Source organism: Podarcis melisellensis (genome assembly GCF_964234715.1).
Source record: "Podarcis melisellensis genome assembly, chromosome: 17".
NCBI classification, from domain to species: Eukaryota; Metazoa; Chordata; class Lepidosauria; order Squamata; family Lacertidae; genus Podarcis; species Podarcis melisellensis.
The window spans coordinates 3,696,155-3,715,874 of NC_138534.1; the positions used below are offsets into that span (position 1 = coordinate 3,696,155).

At 46.2% G+C, this 19,720-nt stretch overlaps 1 protein-coding gene across 9 annotated transcripts in view; it reads left to right on the top strand.

Annotated features, from left to right (window-relative positions):
- Window positions 1–19,720, top strand: part of ATP2B3 (ATPase plasma membrane Ca2+ transporting 3) — a 120,481-nt gene that overhangs the window by 78,782 nt on the left and 21,979 nt on the right. For all 9 annotated transcript variants that reach the window (XR_014163923.1, XM_081893821.1, XM_081893818.1 and 6 more), the window contains 11 exons: window positions 377–619; window positions 1,551–1,792; window positions 2,776–3,010; window positions 3,790–3,969; window positions 7,128–7,215; window positions 7,459–7,565; window positions 11,941–12,132; window positions 13,434–13,647; window positions 13,798–14,009; window positions 15,474–15,581; window positions 18,043–18,225. Coding sequence is in view for 8 of the 9 variants with exons in the window: in XM_081893821.1 (XP_081749947.1) it covers window positions 377–619; window positions 1,551–1,792; window positions 2,776–3,010; window positions 3,790–3,969; window positions 7,128–7,215; window positions 7,459–7,565; window positions 11,941–12,132; window positions 13,434–13,647; window positions 13,798–14,009; window positions 15,474–15,581; window positions 18,043–18,225 (2,004 nt within the window). In the remaining variant the exon portion in view is untranslated. The remainder of the gene's footprint in view (window positions 1–376; window positions 620–1,550; window positions 1,793–2,775; window positions 3,011–3,789; window positions 3,970–7,127; window positions 7,216–7,458; window positions 7,566–11,940; window positions 12,133–13,433; window positions 13,648–13,797; window positions 14,010–15,473; window positions 15,582–18,042; window positions 18,226–19,720) is intronic.

Genomic DNA, 19,720 nt, shown 5'->3' on the forward strand with positions numbered 1-19,720 from the left:
TCGTTGGAGGGTCCTGCTCCCCTTGGTCCTCATCAGGTTCAAGGTCTGTGTCGGCTGAACCATAACACAGAAGCAGAAGAGGCTGGAGGTCAAATACTGCATTAGATATATGATGTAAAGGGAGGTGGTTCAGGGCTAGTATGATGTTAGGCAAAGCAAGAGAGAGTCTGCATTGCTGGCTGAAGGGAAGCATTTTTCAGATGACTTTACCTCTGCATATTTTGGGATGTCAGCTGACTGTGGGGTCTTCTGTGGGGTCAGCTGACAGCCTAGATGGTAGCTGACTGTGGGAGGTCCTGGTTCAACACACCCCTCAGCACCTTAGAGGAAGACACTAGGGTGCAGCTAAACTTCTGATCTCATTCTTTGACTGCAGAAAATGATGAAGGACAATAACCTGGTTCGACACCTGGATGCCTGTGAGACCATGGGCAATGCCACCGCCATCTGCTCTGACAAGACAGGCACCTTGACCACCAATCGCATGACCGTTGTGCAGTCCTACATGGGTGACACTCACTACAGGGAGACCCCTGACCCCAGCAACCTTACACCCAAGAATCTGGATCTGCTTGTGCACGCCATCGCCATCAACAGTGCCTACACCACCAAGATACTAGTGAGTGGGGACCAGGGGTGCCCCACTGCATCCTCAGGCTAGATAGGCCGATGCTGCAATACTACCTTTGGGTGCCATTTGAATGTTAGGGCAGCTCAGAGGGGTGGAACTCATAAATGTTGTGGAAGACTCTGGCATATTCTCTTGATCCACTGTAAATGTTACTTTGCCTCTGTCATTTATAAAGCAAGGGAGAAATATCAGTTTTCAGAGCTGGTCTGGCATGAGTGAGAGAGGATCTGAACCCTCCTGATTCCTTGGGTTTACTTCCTTGCAATCTGCTTCCCAAACATTTTTTCCTCCAGCAAGGCTCCAGTACAGGATATAAACCCAGTTAGAATAAAAAGTGTCTAGTAGATTGGCAGAGGATTTTTCTTTTTTATGTTATTGCAGGATGAGCAATAATGCTCTTTGATCTCTTTCTGATGTGTTTTTATTTTTGTATTATACACACTTTCATAATTGTAAGTAACTTTGAGATATTTTATGTAGTAAGCAATGAATAAATGCAATGATAATCATAAACATAAATAAAATAATAAGGAAGATAGACAGAGGATTTGGGAAGGAAGATAGACAGAGGATTTGGGAAGGATTCAACTCTCCTCACCTGCGTTCTGCATACTTACGTTGGTTACACAGCTGTATTTCTGTTTTTGTGCTCCCCAAGTAACCCTGGGAATTGTAGTTTGAGGACACTAAGAACTTTTGATCAGAAAGTTGTAATCCACTACAGTTCCCAAAAATCCATGCGGAGAGGAAGCCACAGTATGAATGTATAGTGTAGATATGCCTCCAGATTCAAGGCCTGTTGCAGGGCTGTGGTTGTGGGATCCCAAAAGTTTTAGTTCAGCCCATAGGTGGAGGAAACGGATGAGGTTTGGAGAACTGAAGAATGAGGTTCTCCTTTCTTATTCTCTGCTTCCTTCAGCCTCCAGAGAAAGAAGGGGGCTTGCCACGCCAGGTCGGCAACAAGACGGAGTGTTCACTGCTGGGCTTTGTGCTTGACCTGCGGCGTGACTACCAGCCTGTGCGTGAACAGATCCCTGAGGAGAAGCTCTACAAGGTTTACACCTTTAATTCTGTCCGCAAATCCATGAGCACCGTCATCTGCATGCCTGATGGCGGCTACCGCCTCTTCAGCAAAGGCGCTTCTGAAATCGTCCTTAAAAAGTGAGTCTTCGCTCCCTTGTATGAGTTTAAATGATGCCCAAACAAGTTGTTGCTACTGCTGGGTGCTCATTCTAGCTCTGAAATTTGCACCAGCATAACAACAACACTTGAGAATACACGATAATGTATGCACAGAATCATGCAGTCCTTTGGCAGCATCTCTGCCCTGCTCTTCAACTCCAAAAATGCTTTCAGAGTTGCTCACAATTTAAAACCAATGAAAAGAGCAAATTTCACTAAAACAAGAAAGCTGCAGAGAAGTATACAACACTAATGGCGGTGATGTTAGGGGACACATAAAAAAGTGTCAAATTATATTTTAAGAAGTAAGGCAAATAAAAAGGTCTTCACATGGGGAAAAGGAAATTTCAGGGCACTTTTGGACTACTGGATGTCGGTACTGTACTGAGAAGGCTGCCTTACTTCAGAAGGCAGTGAGACCATTGCAAATGTCCAGAAGTCAGAGCCTGGTCTCTGCAGCCACAGCAGGTGCTGTGATTCTCCAGCGGCTTGACTTCACTCCTGGAGGTGCACTCCATTGTCTATTGCAACAGATGGATGCCAACAAAAGTAATCACAGTGGAAGCGTTCCCCATCTTAGATTTGTGCAGCTGGTTATTCCTGCCTAAGTGTAAAACCTTACATTTGGCCCTATATTGCAATTCATATTGTTAGTTTTGGTCCAGTTCTCCAGTCTGTTAAGGTTGTTTTGAATCCCGATGCTGTCTTTGGTGGCATTAGCTATCCCGCCCCCAGTTGGAGGTCATCTGCAAATTTGAGGAGCATTGCCTCAATTCCTCTATCCAAGTGGTGTATTAAGATGTTGAACAACAACAGGCCTAGGACAGAACCCTGCGGCACCCCTTCAGGCGCAAGTAATAAGGAGCCTGGTGGACCAAGCCGCTGCATATCATGTGTGGCAAAGCTGCATATTCCAGAGAAAATAATCCTCTGTAAACTGTTCCTCTTTACCCCTTTTCCAGGTGTACAAACATTCTCAACAGTAATGGGGAGTTGCGCACCTTCCGGCCCCGTGACCGAGATGAAATGGTGAAGAAGGTGATAGAGCCCATGGCATGTGATGGACTGAGGACTATCTGCATAGCCTACCGCGATTTCCCAGCAGGGAAGGAGCCCGAATGGGACAGTGAGAACGATATTGTAATAGACTTGACGTGCATTGCTGTGGTGGGAATTGAGGATCCCGTGCGGCCTGAGGTAACAGCTAAACTAGGGTGCCTTTTCTGTGAACAAATCCCTGTCTGTCCCTTTGGACTCACAGCCCATCCTGAGTGTTTTCTGGGTGAGGAGAATTGATTCCAGTTCTAAGATCTCAGACAGACAGGACCCCTGCTAATAACAAGGACAAAAATATGGATTTCAACCACCTGCATGATACAGTAGATAGTATGTTGGACTTGGACCCAGGGAGAACTTTGCTAATGCTCCATGAATGCTGCAATTCTGCTGAATGGCCCAACAACAACCCAGAATTTGTTGCAGAATTCAGCGTCCTAAGAATTTCTGCTTTTATATTTTTAGGCAAAATGGGCATCATGTTTCTAGCTCTCATAGCAGCAAAGGCATAACTAGCAATGCCTACTAAAATTTTAGAAGCCAGAGAAATGGCTAACTGATTTCCAGTAGTTGGAGAAGGAATTCCCATGATTAGCAAAATTAGCAGAATAACTTGCATATGTAAGAAAAATTGTGCCCATTTCCTTCATTTGAGTAATATATAGAAGTTAGCTCAACATGGCTTCATGTTTGTTCCAGGAAGCACCAAGAGAAAAGACTAAGAACGGGGCGGGGGAGAGACTGATCCTCTCTGGTAACTTGAGCTCAGGGCTCAGGTTAACCCTTTCATGCATTTGAGGGAGTCAATAACTGTATATTACAACAAAGCCAGCTAGCAGTTTCAATATGGGGGCAAGCGCTCACTCAGCAAACATGCTGAATTGCAGAAAATCAACATGAGCCCTGTGCCTCCTTTGCAGGTGCCAGATGCCATTCGCAAATGCCAACGTGCCGGCATCACAGTTCGCATGGTGACAGGAGACAACATAAACACAGCCCGGGCCATTGCTGCCAAGTGTGGCATCATCCAGCCAGGGGAGGACTTCTTGTGCCTAGAAGGAAAGGAGTTCAACCGGCGGATCCGCAATGAAAAGGGAGAGGTGACTGAATAAATTATTTTAAGTGTTTGGATTCTATGATTCTATGATTATCAATAGCAGTGCAAAGTGATAGCAGATTTGAGCCTTCATTTCTAGACCATTGATCATTTGATTGCCCTCCTCTGCACATGTTCCAGCTTGTAAACATCCTTCCTAAATTGTGGTGCCCAGAATTGGACACAGTATTCCATCATCATCACTTTTTACTTTGTATACCATCTTTCTAACTTACAATAGCCAAGGCGGTTTACAAGCTGAAGAAACAAAGAATGTACACCTTATAACAATCCAATGCAATACAATACAAAAATGTGATAATAAAACATAACTTTAAAACACGCAATAAAAGATTCCAGGTGTAGTCTGACCAAGGCAGAATACAATCGTGCTATTATTTCCCTTGATCTGGTCACTAGACCAGTGTTTCCCAACCGGTGTTCCGCGGCACACGAGTGTGCCGTGAGACGTTGCCTCGTGTGCCGCGAGATGCCTGGAGGGAGGCGGGCGAGTCGGGCGGTGAGAGGCGGGGCGGCGGCGGCGAGGAGAGGCCGCGCCTCCTGCTGCTGCCTGGCGCTCCTCCTCGCAGCCGGCAGCGCTGCCTGGGCGCCTCCGCGCGACTCTGCCTCGCTGGGTTTGGTCTCCCAGCAGAGACGGGTCACACGCGCCCCTCCCTCCCTCCCTCAGCCTGCGCGGAGGGAGAGCCAGAGAGAGGCATCGCTCCTGCGCGGCGGGAGAGGGAGCAGCCGGAGCGATGCCCCAAATGAACGCATGGGACCGGAGGGGAAATCCTCTCCGAGGCGGATTGAGCGCAGCTGAGAGAAGCCTTTCGAGGAGCTGCCGTGTCCCCTGGAAACCCCCTTCCCAGCTCTGCCTCAGCCGCCGCCGCCTCAGTTGCCGCCGTCCCTCAGTCCCTCGCTCTGCTGCCTCCTCCCACCCCCAAAGCTTGGAGGTTCCCCAGCAAGGGGGAGGGAAAAAACTTTCACTTTTGTGCGTCCCTCCCGGCGTGACGCTGCGCGCTGACGTCACGGGGCGGGGCTTTAATGGTGGTGTGCCGCGAGATTTTTTTTCAGTAAACAGGTGTGCCGTTGCCCAAAAACGTTTGGGAAACACTGCACTAGACTTCTGTTGATGCCACCTAGAATAGCATTTCTTCTTCTTCTTCTTCTTCTTCTTCTTCTTCTTCTTCTTCTTCTTCTTCTTCTTCTCCTTCTCCTTCTCCTTCTCCTTCTCCTTCTCCTTCTCCTTCTCCTTCTCCTTCTCCTTCTCCTTCTCCTTCTCCTTCTCCTTCTCCTTCTTCTTTGCTGCTGTTGATTCATGTTAAGCTTGTGGTTCACTAAGATCCCTAGGACCTTTTTCACATTCTCTCCTGGTCAACCTTATGAGGGCCACATGCCAGTGGTGGGCAGGGCCAGAGGCAAAAGTCGGGCAAGTATTAACTGTGACTTTTACTTTTGCACAGCTGGCCAGTTTCTTCATGCTCACACACCCCTCACTATCTTCCATCCAGGTGAGCAAGTAGCATTGTCAGAGTTCAGGGACGCACTGCAGCCAGGCAAAAACACTCAGTGAGGGCTGGTGAAGGATGTGGCCTGGAGAGAGTCTTGAGGGTCAGGTACAGACGTTTGGTGGGCTCCAGACCTGAGGCTTCTATTCCCTGGTGCAGACAGCACTGAGCTAAACCAATGGTCAGACTTAGTGAGGCAGCTTCCTGTGTTCCTTTTATTCTCCTCCTCTTTTGCACACCAGAAGAGGAAAAGCTTCTTTTTTCAGTTTTGAACAAACCACAGGGAAGTTTCCCCAGCTCTGCCACCTCCTTTCCCCCCAGGGAGGAACATTTAAAAGAACTGAATTCTTCTTCTGAATTTGACAGACTTTTACATTGTTTTGTTATATTATTAGCTGCCCTGATAGGTCATACTTAAGGGTGGTGTATAAATCCTTCTATTAATGAATAAAATATGCAACAGTGCAACCCAGTCTACTGCCATATTTCTGCCTCAGTCTGCAACAAGTGTTGCAGTGACTGCATTGAAAGTTCTGCCTGGGAAGGTGTATTCCAGGCTGCAGTCCTAACACCACTTTCATAGAATCTAGAACTGCATAGTTGAAAGGGACCCCGAGGGTCATCTAGTCCAACCCCCAGCAATGCAGGAATCTCAACTAAAGCATCCACGATGGATGGCCGTCCAGTCTTTTCTGAATGTGCTGTCAGTCATCAAGGTTCAGATTGCACTGCCAGCCATCAAAGGATTACCATGCCTGTTTGAACTAGTCCTGAAGTATTTCAGAGAAACTGTGTAAGTGTGGTCCGTGTCTGGGAAGGTCCAGGGTCTCAGCAGCAGAGCACATGCTTTGCATGAAAAGGGTTCTGGGTTCAGTCTTTAGTGACTCCAGGTAGGACTGGGAAGACACTGTCTCAAACCCTGGAGGGTCACTGCCAGCTGGTCCAATCAATACCAAACTCAATAGAAGGCAGCTCATTTCACTTTATTAGTGAGTAGTTCTTACTTTAGGGTTACCAGACATCCCCAGATTTGCAAATCTGTCCCCGGGAAACGTGGCAGCAGCAGCCTCAGCAGCCCGGAGCGCAGTTGGCTCTGGCTGGCTTCAGGAGCTGCTCACTGCCGCCGCCACTGCCGAAGGTGAACCGGGGACGTCCAGTGGTACAGATCTCCTGCCCCCTACCCCTTTGTTTTGACAGATTGGGGGAGGCTCAGGAGTTGCGGGCCCCCAGCCGTTGCCCAGGAGGAGCGCAAGCCACATGGTTTCTCTGCCAGGCAAGATGCAAAGCCCTTCTTTTGCACCCTGCGAAACATAAATTTGCAGAGTTTTTAAAAAACTGGGCAATGGCCAGCCGCTCACGACTCCCAAGCCTCCCCCATTCTGTCATAACAAAGGGAGAAGGGGGCAGGAGATCAGGGAAGGCTTGGGAGGTACTGGCAGGCGGCACGCCGTTGCCCAGTTTTTAAAAAACTGTGCATTTGTGTTTTATAGGGTGCAAAAGAAGAGCATGTGTGCTTGGGCCCAGGGCCTTTTGCCTCACTATCCCCACTACCTGTTGCTACTCGGCTTCCAAAAAAAAAAAAAAAGTGTCCCGGATTCATTGAAAAAAAATCTGGTAACCATATCTTACTTGTCTCTGCCTCTCTGCCCTGCAGATAGAACAAGAACGCCTTGATAAAATCTGGCCAAAACTGAGGGTTCTGGCTCGGTCGTCACCTACCGACAAACACACCTTGGTGAAAGGTAAGAGATTGCCTGTCTCTTTGCCCTTAGTCAATGCAGGAGAGAGCAACATGGGGTGGTGGGAGTCAGGACTGTCATGGGGTCTGGTTGTCATTTTCTGCCGGTGAACTCCAGATATGCAGATCAGGTTATCTATGCAAGTCTTACCCATATATGGATGCAAACTTCTCTGTAAAGTCACTGGTATTTATTTGAATGCATAGCTCACTCACTACTAGCTAACCCACATTCTTGCCCTTGAAGGCATAATCGACAGCACTATCGGGGACCAGCGCCAGGTGGTTGCTGTCACTGGTGATGGGACGAATGATGGACCAGCACTCAAGAAGGCCGATGTGGGTTTTGCCATGGTAAGAGATGCTGAACTGAGTTCCCTGTGTCCACAGGGACATTTCCTTCACAGGGAAACAGGATGTAATATAAAAATAGAGCGTGTCACATATCCTTTGTCTGTGGGGTCTGCAGACAGGGAGGGAAATGCTTGCCCATGTAGAGTGAGGACAGTTTGCCTGCCCTCGCTCTGAATTGGCATCACATAGCCAGATCCCATTGGCTACATGGTGATGTTTTGTCACTGTCATGCTAGTTCTTTGATCTCCAATTAGTTGGAATCTCATAGCCAGAAAGAAGCCCTTGTGTTGTATCCAACTAACCTTTCTTCAGAGTAGACCTGGTGAAATCAATAGTTTTAAGTTAGTTAGTTAGTTAGTTAGTTAGTTAGTTAGTTAGTCAAAGTTCATTGAACACAGCCCCTACTATTGAAAATAAGCAAATAATGCAGAAAAAAACAGCTGATTGAAAAGTGAACAGACCTCAAACAAAAGTGAAAACTGAGTTTGAGGATTCAGGCTGGTGGTTATTCAAGCCCTTAAAAACACTATTTTTACATCAAAAATGTTCAAACATGAAAATTCAGCACATCCCTAATTTTCACCTTGTTAATCTTTAAATTTATCATACAGCACAGGCTGTAAGTCCTATTGAATTCAATCTCTTCCTTCTGAGTGGACATGTATAGGGGTGCTTTGAAAGCCAATGAAATGGACTCCATCAAATTGTACAGGAAGTGAATAAGATTTGGATCAGTGGTAACAGCCCTGCTTGAAGGGCCAGCAGCACTGTCTGCAAAGCACGAATCTATCTTGCACATTGAAACTCCTGTGATTTTTAAACTGGCAAAGAGGAATAGTCCCAGTTATACATATTCTAGCTCCAATATGGAAATATCTCAGGATCTAGGAATTTCTACAAAAACCTGTGTTTGTGAATCCTGTATGTATAACAGTGCAATGACATTAATCGTGAAGCTAATATCCTTTTGTTTCTGGAGTTGCAACAAAAATGTGCATTCCCTATATTTGCATTCTGGCAATATATTCAATTGATACAACTTTTATTTAATCGTTATGGTCCAAGAACCTGCTCCATAAATATGTATGATCCTGAAAACAGCAAACATTCAGAATAAAGGTACAATATTAGTTTACGAAATTTTAAACTCTGATGCTGAATTCACTTTATAGGACCTGAAATATGGAATCAGGCTACCCAAGTATCCAATCTAAAAACATATCAAAGAAATCTCACTAGATAGCCATGTGCATTTTTGTGCTGCAGAAGATGTCTCAGAGCCTACTGGTCTCAATATAGACTGACAAAAAGGTGAATCCCGAGTGCAGGTTTCTCCTGAAGACACAAAAGCAAAATGCTGGGGGCAACTCTTTGATTATTTATTTGAAGCTCTTTCTTACCCTGCTCTTCAGCTGAAAAGGCTCCCAGAGCAGCTTACATAAACTCAGTAATGATAAGACAGCCCCTGTCCTCAATCTAAAAGACAAGATGCAAAAGGAAAAAGGGATGAGGAATGAAGAGGACAACAAGCAAACTCAGGCACCAGTTCTTAAAGTTGCAAAGTTCTCATGATGACCAGCTGAGGTGGAAACAGTTGAGAGGAACCACATGGAGCTGGTCTCCCAGCAGAGCTGATGGAGTGGCCCTGTAGTCTCATCTCTCCTGCTGCTGCAACCTGATGGAATGGCTGCTTCTAGTCCACATGTTGTGGGACATTTTCAGTCATTGTTCCTTTGGAGGATAATTTCTATATAACAAGTTGGTTATCAGTGCAGTGAGCAATTTCACCTTTACACTTGCCAAATATTTTGTCATATCCCAGAAATTTGCACAATGAGTGAATCACAAGAAGCCTGTCCTGGAAGAACTTGTGTAACTGCCAAACAATTTCTCTGAAAATTCACTAAATTCCATTCCATTCGTATTCCATTTGTCAGTGCGAGGGGAAAAAATCAGTATATACAAATGAGAATTCCTGGATCCAAATTTGGGGCAAGTATTCTTTGGCGAGAGAACCCCAATACTGTAGAGATTTTGCATGCACAAAACATGCAACAAAGTAAAGTGTGGAAATATAAACTGTAAAACCTTAAGATGTGCCCTATTAAAGTGAGTTCCAAAGTTTCCCTCTTCCCCTAGCATAGAAAATACCACACATTTGGTAAGTTAAAAATGGTGTACTTATAAAGTCTCCCATGATCAGATTCATGTGCTTTATTCATACAGCATTCAGAAAATGTTGCACAGGCAGTAAAACATGGCTTAGTTACAAAGGGGTATAAATTTCTAAATTATTGGTATAGAAACTATAAGTGGCTTGGTGTGCAGTCTGAGCTTGAGCAACCAGCTTAAACCTCTGCAAACCCTGAGCTTAGAGAGAGGGAGAAAGGTTGTTTTCTGCTGCTCCAGAGAAGCGGACACGGAGCAATGGATCCAAACTACAAGAAAGAAGATTCCACCTAAACATTAGGAAGAACTTCCTGACAGTAAGAGCTGTTTGACAGTGGAATTTGCTGCCAAGGAGTGTGGTGGAGTCTCCTTCTTTGGAGGTCTTTAAGCAGAGGCTTGACAACCATATGTCAGGAGTGCTCTGATGGTGTTTCCTGCTTGGCAGGGGGTTGGACTCGATGGCCCTTGTGGTCTCTTCCAACTCGATGATTCTATGATTCTATGATTCTAGGTTAGGCAGGAGAAAGGAGAGGTTAAAATATGTTCCATAGACATTTCTTTGCCAGTGCAGGCGCATAGTGGAAACTGGTATTGTGTTGAATTAGGCCACAACTTTGATTACAGGAAAGAGTAGGTTTGGCTCAGGCATTGGGCATGTATAGGAACCTGGTGGGGTCGGCCTGTGTTGGGGAGTTGCCCCCAACATGGATTGGGTGCCATGACCCCACACAGGCCACCATGGGGCAAAGTGTATTGGCCCATTGGGCCCCCTGTGGACTGCTGGACAGAGTCTATCGGGGTACCTCCTGGACCCCTCTATCAGGGTACTCCAGTGACTAAGGATCCAGCCCAATGCCTTATCCGCCAAAGTTGTTACGGTTGCTATGAGGTAGGCAAAAACCTGCAAGCCAGCCAATTTGCTTGCCCAGGAGAAAATTCCTTCCTGGCCCTGAATATGGCAACTGAGTAAACCATAGCAAGGTCTATACACCCCACTAGATCAGGCCCTAACAGACAGGGTGGGTGGCTGGGGAAATCCAGCCTGCCCCTTGCCACTCCTTTAAATAGGCTAGGAGTGGGCTAGGTGCAGCCCCCAAGCCCTTGCCCCTGATTGGCCTTTTGGGCATTGCCTGCCCATACCTGAAAGACTGTTGCAGCCGGAGGTGGGGTGGCACCAGGTGACCAACCCCTCCCCTTGGCCGCGGAAGAAGATGGCAGCTTTTCTGGACCCACCACAGCCATGCCATGTGGCAGATGTTGCCCACCCATAACTCCAGGTGAACAGTTATTCTTTGTTAACATCGTTGCTATCCCTTCAGTTTACGGATATGTTCTGCAGATGTGTGATAAATGTAAATGAAGACTTAATATTGAATATGCAATTAAAATGCAGCTACCTTTGAAACACAAATACCTCAATCCGATTAATTATGTAAAGCCAATAAAACTGCATGCTTCAAATTGCAAAGGGATGGATGCAGACTAACCTGTGAGTTGAACACAGATCCCACTGAAATCAATTGAAGAAGTTAGTTGTGTGACATATCTTAAGCCTCATTTATTTTCCTGGGGGAAATGCAACTACACTCATAACTGGAGTTGAATGTGCTTCAGGTTGAGTGCTTTTGGGTTGCACTCCACGGCAAGCCGGAAGTAATGGAGCGTGTTACTTCCGGGTTTCGCTGCTTGCGCATGGGCAGACGCTCAAAATGATGTCACGCGCATGCGTGGAAACGGAGAAATGCGACACGCGCACATGCAGACGTGCCGTCGCGTCTTACGTTCCATTCAGGATGTGAACGGGGCTCCAGAACGGATCCCGTTTGCATCCCGAGGTACCGCTGTAATTTACCTGCCTGGTTACCACCCATAATGTATTATATTCCCAGCAGTCAAGTGTTCAGAGTTTTCTGGCAAGGTAAATCTTGACATCCAAGAGGAAAGGAAGTGGTGGAGAAAGGCATAAAATTTGTGGTTGTGTTGTTTGTAGAAAAACTTAACAGGTTACATCTTTCCCAACAAGAGACGATGAAGGCAGAATCAATTCAAGCTCCTGCAGAAGAAGTCCTTCTCTGAATTGCTGGCTTGGTCCTTGTGCATCAGTGAGGCTAAAGTGCTATTATAAAGTTGACCCACTGGGCCCAAGGGAGAGAGACGGTTGAGGATTCTTGTCATAAAGTACCCTTCATTTTGTGCCATTCCCAGGGCATAGCAGGCACTGATGTGGCAAAGGAGGCCTCTGACATCATCTTGACTGACGACAACTTCTCCAGCATTGTGAAGGCAGTGATGTGGGGGCGCAACGTTTATGACAGCATATCCAAATTCCTGCAGTTCCAGCTCACAGTCAATGTGGTGGCAGTCATTGTGGCCTTCACTGGCGCCTGCATCACACAGGTAGGCTTCATTGCTGTGCAGTAGTGGCAAAGCCTAGAGGAGGCTGGCCCATGAGGAGGAAGAGGACACTTGCCCCATCAACCTCAGCCTGCCCTCAGCCAGCCCTGGGAGAGGATCTCTGAGCGTGTTTGATGCGATGTGCTTAGAAACTTCCCCACAAGTAGGAGCCAGCCATATCAGGCTTCCTGATTGTGGGGACCATTTCTGAGGGGTGTAAACCCTCTTCACCAACCTGCATAGAGATCTGACATGTGTGCCCTGGGACATTGGGGGTGGGGTGCTTGTATGTCCCTTGTATGTATGTTCCCATTCCTGTTCAACTGCACGTTTAAGCAAATGCCTGCTGAACATAGCTAATGTTACCCGAAAATTAGAAAATTACACATTTGGGAGTTGTAGGTGTATCTCATAGCCTTTCTGAGAAAGAGTAGCCGTATGGGGAGAATCATGGTAAGGTGCATGGAAAATGAATGTTTGAGGAGCAGCGAGGTTAAGCTGACATGAGAGAAATGCTGAATACAGTTGCTCTATTATACATGGCTCTTGGAGAATATCAAGTCAAGTTCTCCTATAAGAACATATTTGAGAACCAGGCAGGAAGCAGATTTGAAGCCCAGCTCCATGTTCTGAGTAGAATGTTGAGAAAGTGGGGAAGAATTCTGGGGCTGAGTAAATTGGTCGTTTAGGAATAGTTGCTTACCAGGCTCCAAAGATAATCTGTGAGGTAAGGCCCATTTGTCTTGAAGGATAAAGGTAAACAGAACCACTGCTTTGTGATTTTGAATCAGGAATATTTCAGAAACATAAAACCCCCCAGCATCCTTAACAGGGGTGTTTTTAGCAGACAGGAACAGTGTGAAGAAACATCTCCAAATTTGATCTGTAAATTCTCTCTGGATTGAACTAATCCTGTAGATGATTTAATACCGGTCCAGTTCATTGCTTACCATGCCCTAACAAACCTTTGCAAAGTGGATTGAACCAAAATAAATGCAAGCATATGAGGCTCCTGTAGACCATTGGCCCGTCTAGTCTAAGGACTTCCTGAGCCAATGACTACTCTGACTCTCCAAACCCTCAGGGCAGAACTACCTATTTCAAGACAAATGGGAGTTCCCACCCCATTCGCCCGATGGCACTGGATACTTCCAGATAGAGGAGCTTATTTACTGTGGAACTGACGTATGCATGTTTTTTCACAGCATCCGTACAATGTCATTGCCATCAAAATGCCATCCCTGCCCATCAAATACCTGACGTTCCAATGCCGCAATGCCCCTTCATCTCCACTTTTCTTGCAGGACTCTCCACTCAAAGCAGTTCAGATGCTGTGGGTTAACCTGATTATGGACACTTTTGCTTCCCTGGCTCTGGCCACCGAACCCCCGACAGAGGCCCTGCTGCTGCGCAAGCCGTACGGACGGAACAAACCCCTCATTTCCCGCACCATGATGAAGAATATTTTGGGCCATGCTGTCTACCAGCTTATTATCATCTTCACCCTCCTCTTTGTGGGTGGGTTCTTAGGACACTGAGCTGGAGTTGGGAGGGGCAGGGGTGGTCTGGGTCCACGGTTCGGAGAGGGAGGAGGGAGAGGCTTGGTTTGCTGGGTGTAGTGTCTTCTCTGTGGTGCACTGCTTTACACCCCACCTTCCTCACCCGCAGGTGAGGTTTTCTTTGACATTGACAGCGGCCGCAATGCGCCCCTGCACTCTCCGCCCTCAGAGCACTACACCATCATCTTCAACACCTTTGTCATGATGCAACTCTTCAATGAAATCAACGCCCGCAAAATTCATGGCGAGCGCAATGTCTTTGATGGCATTTTTGGCAACCCCATTTTCTGCAGTATTGTGCTGGGAACCTTTGGCATACAGGTACAGGCCTGGTCTAAATGGATGTGAAGAACCAAGTTGAGCTGGGGTGGGTGGGAAAGACAAGATGGATGGATGAATACATGGATGGCTTGCTGGCTGGCTAGTTGTTTTTGTTTTTTTTAAGAAACTGGGCTTTTCATACACTCTTGGTTTAATAATAAATTTTATCATACAGTGTTGCTTGTGCTCTTCATGTCTTATAAGGTTTCATAGGCCCCTGGCTCCATAGGCTGTTGTTGCTATTATATCAATATATCAGGCATCTTAACTGAGGTTGTGTACACACTAAACCTTTAAAGCATATCCGAAGCACATTTCCATTTCAAAGAATTCTGGGCGCTGTTATTTATTGAGGGTTGCTAGCAGTGCTATTTTTCTAGAAGAAGAGGTGTCAGGACTCAATGCCTCCCTTGTTCTCTTAGAATGGAAAGGGCACCCACCTGAGAAGTGCCGGAACTGAGCTCTGGTGAGTTCCAGCTGGGGAAAAAGCCCTGGTTGCTGAACATTGTAACTCCGTGAAAGGTAAACAAGTGTCCAGAAATCTTTGAGGGATAGTATGTGTTTTGAATATGCTTTAAAGGTGTGGTGTGTATACACAGCCTCAAGTAACAAAAGGGGAAATAGACAGGCCCCTGCCCCAAGGAGCTTGCTGTATAAATGTTGAAAGTGAGGAAGATGAGAGAGGGAGGGAAAGGGGGAGGCATCCTTAACAGGAGACAGGTGTGTACAATCGCATATATATGTATTTAGGCTTCACTTTCTCTTGAGGGGTGAGGAATGAGGCACAGCTGGAATAAACATCTGTTGCTCTAGCCCCATATCCCAGCAGCCCTTCAAAAAGTCAGGACAAGTCTGTGGGCAGTTTGGTTAAGAACACAAGAAGAGCAAATTCCACAGCTCCACCTCAGAGCGAGCTCTGGCTCCTTGTATCTTCGTGGTTGTCCTCTTCAGACCTCTGGTTCTCCTTGTCCTGCTCTTACATCTGTGACTCTTTCCTTCAACTTGGGGTGCTTCCAGACATGTTTTTATTGTGGGATTGGTTCTCATGCATACAAGTTTTTTTGCAGTGTCCGCACAGTGCAATTGTCATCAATATTCCAGTCCATATTTTTAGTTATTTATTTAATGTATTTGTATCCCACCTTTCTCTCAAGTTGGGAACCAAGGTGACTCTTAATCTAGATTAGCCCTTTATGGGGAAATCCAATATAATGACAACAACTTTGTTGCCAATGACCCATTGAGAGTATTAAGCACCCTTGGTTGTGTGCTCTCCGTTCCCATTGTCAGTATTGCCCACTCTGATCTTCCTGGATCCAGTCTTTCATTTCCTCTCGTCTATATGCAGTCCTACCTGGCCACCAGCTCCCATGAGCCCACCCTTTCCCAACAGTGCGTACAGATACGGAGGGTGGGCTTCCCTCTACAGGAGTTTCTCTCACTCTGCCTCTCTTCCCCCCACAGATCGTCATTGTGCAGTTTGGGGGGAAACCGTTCAGCTGTTCGCCACTGAATGCACAGCAATGGCTCTGGTGTCTCTTTGTGGGCTTTGGGGAGCTTGTCTGGGGACAGGTAAGAAAACCCTTCTTCTGACGTCTTCATTTGTGCTCATCATTGGATGGTTTTGGAGTGGAGGATAGGATATTATTTATTATTAATCCTTCCTCTTCCTCACTTGTGTGAGTTTAGTGTCTGGTTAGCAGAGTACAGCATAAAATGGAGAAACTTCTGGGACAAGGTTGCTTAACCTTGTTAATAATTATCCAGGACAGATAATAATTTAGCAGGCTGGGCCTTCCCCCTTTTCATCCCTCTAAACAAAGAATCACACAGAAGCCATGTCAGGATAAAAATATTGTTTGCTTACATAAAGTTCCAAACTTGGATACAGCAGTGAAAACAAGACAGGCAGAATATACTGTACTTCTATGCTATAAAATGTATGGTTGAGATAAAAAATGAAATCTGCTCTCAGGAGAACACCAGTTACATGGCAAAACGAGACTGAACTCTGAGGAGAGAGGAAGTAGTGAGGATTCTTTTCCTTTGTTACTTCCCACCGGGGCAAGCAGGAGATGAGACCTCACAGAGTGTCCGCTCTGGGAATTTACAGAGGAACTCCATGTGTTTTTTAACCTTTGATTATCTAGCAAAACTTGAAATATTATTTTGGCTCAAGATTATTTCCCATACTCGTGTGGCATTTAAACTTCCCAGCCGTTCTGTAACACTGCAGTATCCCAAACAAGTGCAGAAAAACCTCTGGGTGCAGAGTGCCGAACTCAGCTTCCTAAGAATCTTTGTTTTCATTTTTTAAAACAAATATCAAGTTTCTAGTCCTTGTGGCTGCAAATATGGCATTAAAATGCACAGTAAAATCTCAGAAGCCATGAGTATGGTTTCAGTGTCCTGATTGTATCCTACCTCTTTTTTGTGGCTTGGAGAAACAGAATGTATCTTGCGAACTCAACACAAATATATAAAAACATGCTTGCTTTGCATGATGTACATGTGTTACAGACTCTAGCTTTTCCATGCACAGAATTTTGGCTACCTTGGGCCTATGTTGTTTTGCTGCCCTGGGCAATGGAAAATGCCATTGCATGCCTGTGCTGCCACCTGAGGCAGCCTGAGGAGTAAAAGGAGGCAGGCAGCTGGGCATGTGCATTGCCTGAGGCAACTGCCTTATGAGTGGGCCGGCCCTGGCTTGGGAACAAAATGCTGATCTTCCTAATGTTTAGGAAGGACTGTGCACAGAGGCAGCATATGCAGGTACTTCTTTCTTGCTGTCCTGAGAAATTGCAAGCCACTGAATCCTGCCCACTGGCACAACAACCGTGTAGGATTAGAAGATCGAGTTTTTTATACCTCTTCTTTTATTGTGAGTTGTCAGAGTGCACCATATAGTCAGATACTAAAGGCAGGCATGCCACGTTCTCTTGGAACTGGGGAAGCACCAATCAACACCCTTGTTTAGCTCTAGTATGTCCAGTTAATGAGCTGACTCATTAACTGGACATACTAGAGCTGTAGGGTGTTCACTTTTGGGGCACTGGCATATGATCCCCAATGGGCTCCCCAGAAGGCAATGGAGCCCTACCTACTGTCGGCAGTAGGTGGAGCAGAGTGGAGGGGCTTCTTACCTGACCCCTCTGGCAGGGGTCACTGAGAGACGGGCAAAGTGCTGGGGAGTCTATCTAGTGCTCCCACCGATGTGTTTGCAGCATGCTGGCCTTGCCCCTCGTATCCTCTGGGTAAATTGCAGCAACTCCAGTGCTGTGAGGTCAAGGTGATCCACCACTGTCTGCAACCCATGACCTCACCTGAAGAGCTAGAATCTTTTTGTTAAACAAACAAAAAAAAAAAACCAATGCTGTGAATCTTGAGAACTATAACCAAACATTGCACACAAACACATGCAATCAAGCAAATTTATACTTGTAAAAAAAACTGTTTTTGCTGCTTCTGGAGGTGCTAGAGAGTTTGGGAGATTCTGAGGATCTTGATAGGGATGGAAGTCACATGGGAAATGATTGAGTGCCCCTTTTCTGCCCTGCTAATACTTCTCTCCCAATTCCCCACTCCTAAAGTGGCTTTTTCATTTAATGTAATTTAGTAAATGGCATTGAGATCAAGTGGCATGCATTCGTAAGTAACACGTAAATAGCCGACCAGATCCAGCTCTTGTGTGCTTAAGCCATGGGTAGGCAAACTAAGGCCTGGGGACTGGATCTGGCACAATTGCCTTCTAAATCCAGCCCGTGGACGGTCCAGGAATCAGCATGTTTTTACATGAGTAGAATGTTTGCTTTTATTTAAAATGCATCTCTGGGTTATTTGTGGGGCATAGGAATTCATTCATAATTTTTTTTCAAAATATAGTCTGGCCCTCCACAAGCTCTGAGGGACAGTGGACTGGCCACCTGCTGAAAAACTTTGCTGACCCCTGGCTTAAGCTATGCGGTCACATAAGGGCTCCTATTCTAGTGAGAAAATGTTGGAATGTGCAACCGACATCTGCTCCCTTCTGTAGGTCATTGCCACCATCCCCACCAGCCACCTGAAATGCTTGAAGGAGGCAGGGCATGGCCCCGGGAAGGATGAGATCACTGATGAGGAAATGGCGGAGGATGAGGAGGAAATTGACCATGCTGAGCGGGAACTCCGTCGTGGCCAGATCCTTTGGTTCCGTGGCCTCAACCGTATCCAGACCCAGGTATGAGATAATGGGGAGGCGCCTCCCGCCAGGGCTTCCCTCACCCTTGCCCAACCCTTCCTTTGCTTTAGCAGTGACTTGACGATAAACCTTTCATCTGGTTATCTCCTACCCCATCCCAAGACACCTGATGCTCATGCCTGGGGGAGAGAGAGAGAGACCTCCAATGCTGGTCTAAGCATTTCATTTCCCCGCTGCCTTGTTTCAGCAGAAAGAACTAATGAATGCAGTGCTTGGATGCATGAACAGAGGCAGCCTATAGAAGCAGAAATGGGATGACGAGTTGCTGGGTGGTTTGGAAATGCCCAGAAAAATGAGAACAAAATCTATGGCTGAGATGGTAGCAGCAGAAATGTTGGTGGTGGAAGTAGCAGTAGTAACAGCAGTCATAGAGTAGTCCTTTCTATAGTTATCAGGCAGGTCATTTGAATTCCCATATTACTTTTAGGGAATGGAAGATAAGAGATGGTGACTTGTCCAAGACCATCCAGTGTGGTTGTAGCTAAAGATGGACTCAGTTCTGACCTCTCTGATCCCTGGAGGATCCCTGCAAAGCCACGTGCTTCCTGAGCTGAGCCCATATTCTGTGCTCTTGCCCCATTTGAAGGGCAGAAGGCAGCCATAGTAAGGCCAGCAGAACATGCACTGTCTGAATCACCCAAGATGTTATGCTCCATGCTCCATTGCTCCTGTTTTTTCAGGAACCCAGTGTGGTATTAAAGCTGGGGCATCAAACATAAGATCCTGCAGTGTTTTCACCCTACTATAGTCTACACAATCTGAACATTTGCAGGGCCACAAAGCCAGGCTGGTGTACTTACTCTCAAACCAAGCCACTGTTGAAATAGCCCAAGCTATTGACATTAAATTGGTACCTGTGCCTAAGACATACTTGCAGATGTCTGTGTGCCTCCTTGTACTGGGGAGGTGCAGGAAGCAGACTTTTGTTATGAACCCTCTTTCAAAGCCTCTTTTCTTCCCTGCCTGGAATATATTTTAGAAAGTGAAGCACTTGCAGTGGGTGGTGGACAAATGGAATATAGGTTTGGGGGAAATGATATTTGTCAAATTGAAGGAGAATGGGCATTTCGGTGGTGGAGTGATGAGGAATTTGGCCCTTCAGGTCATTTGGGTTTTATATCCCTTCATCTTACTAGTGGCAGGAACATACCTCCCTGTAGATTAATGATGTCTATAGTCCCCATATGGTGGCGACTGCACTGAGTAGCATCTAGAGCCTCAAAGTATGAACATGCACCTTGTTACCTCTGTAAGACAGACCTTGCTTTCCTTATAGCCAGATTTTACAAGTTTGCCACAATAAGAATAAACTATGGATATCAAATTCTGCAAATGTGCTTAATTGGCTGGGTAGTTAGTTTTCTACCACACCCATAAATCATTCAAATGTGATTTATTAGACACAAGTTTCATTTGGCACCTACAACAGTGACACAGTGGATGTTTTCTCAGAGTAGGCCTGTATAAGTTAATG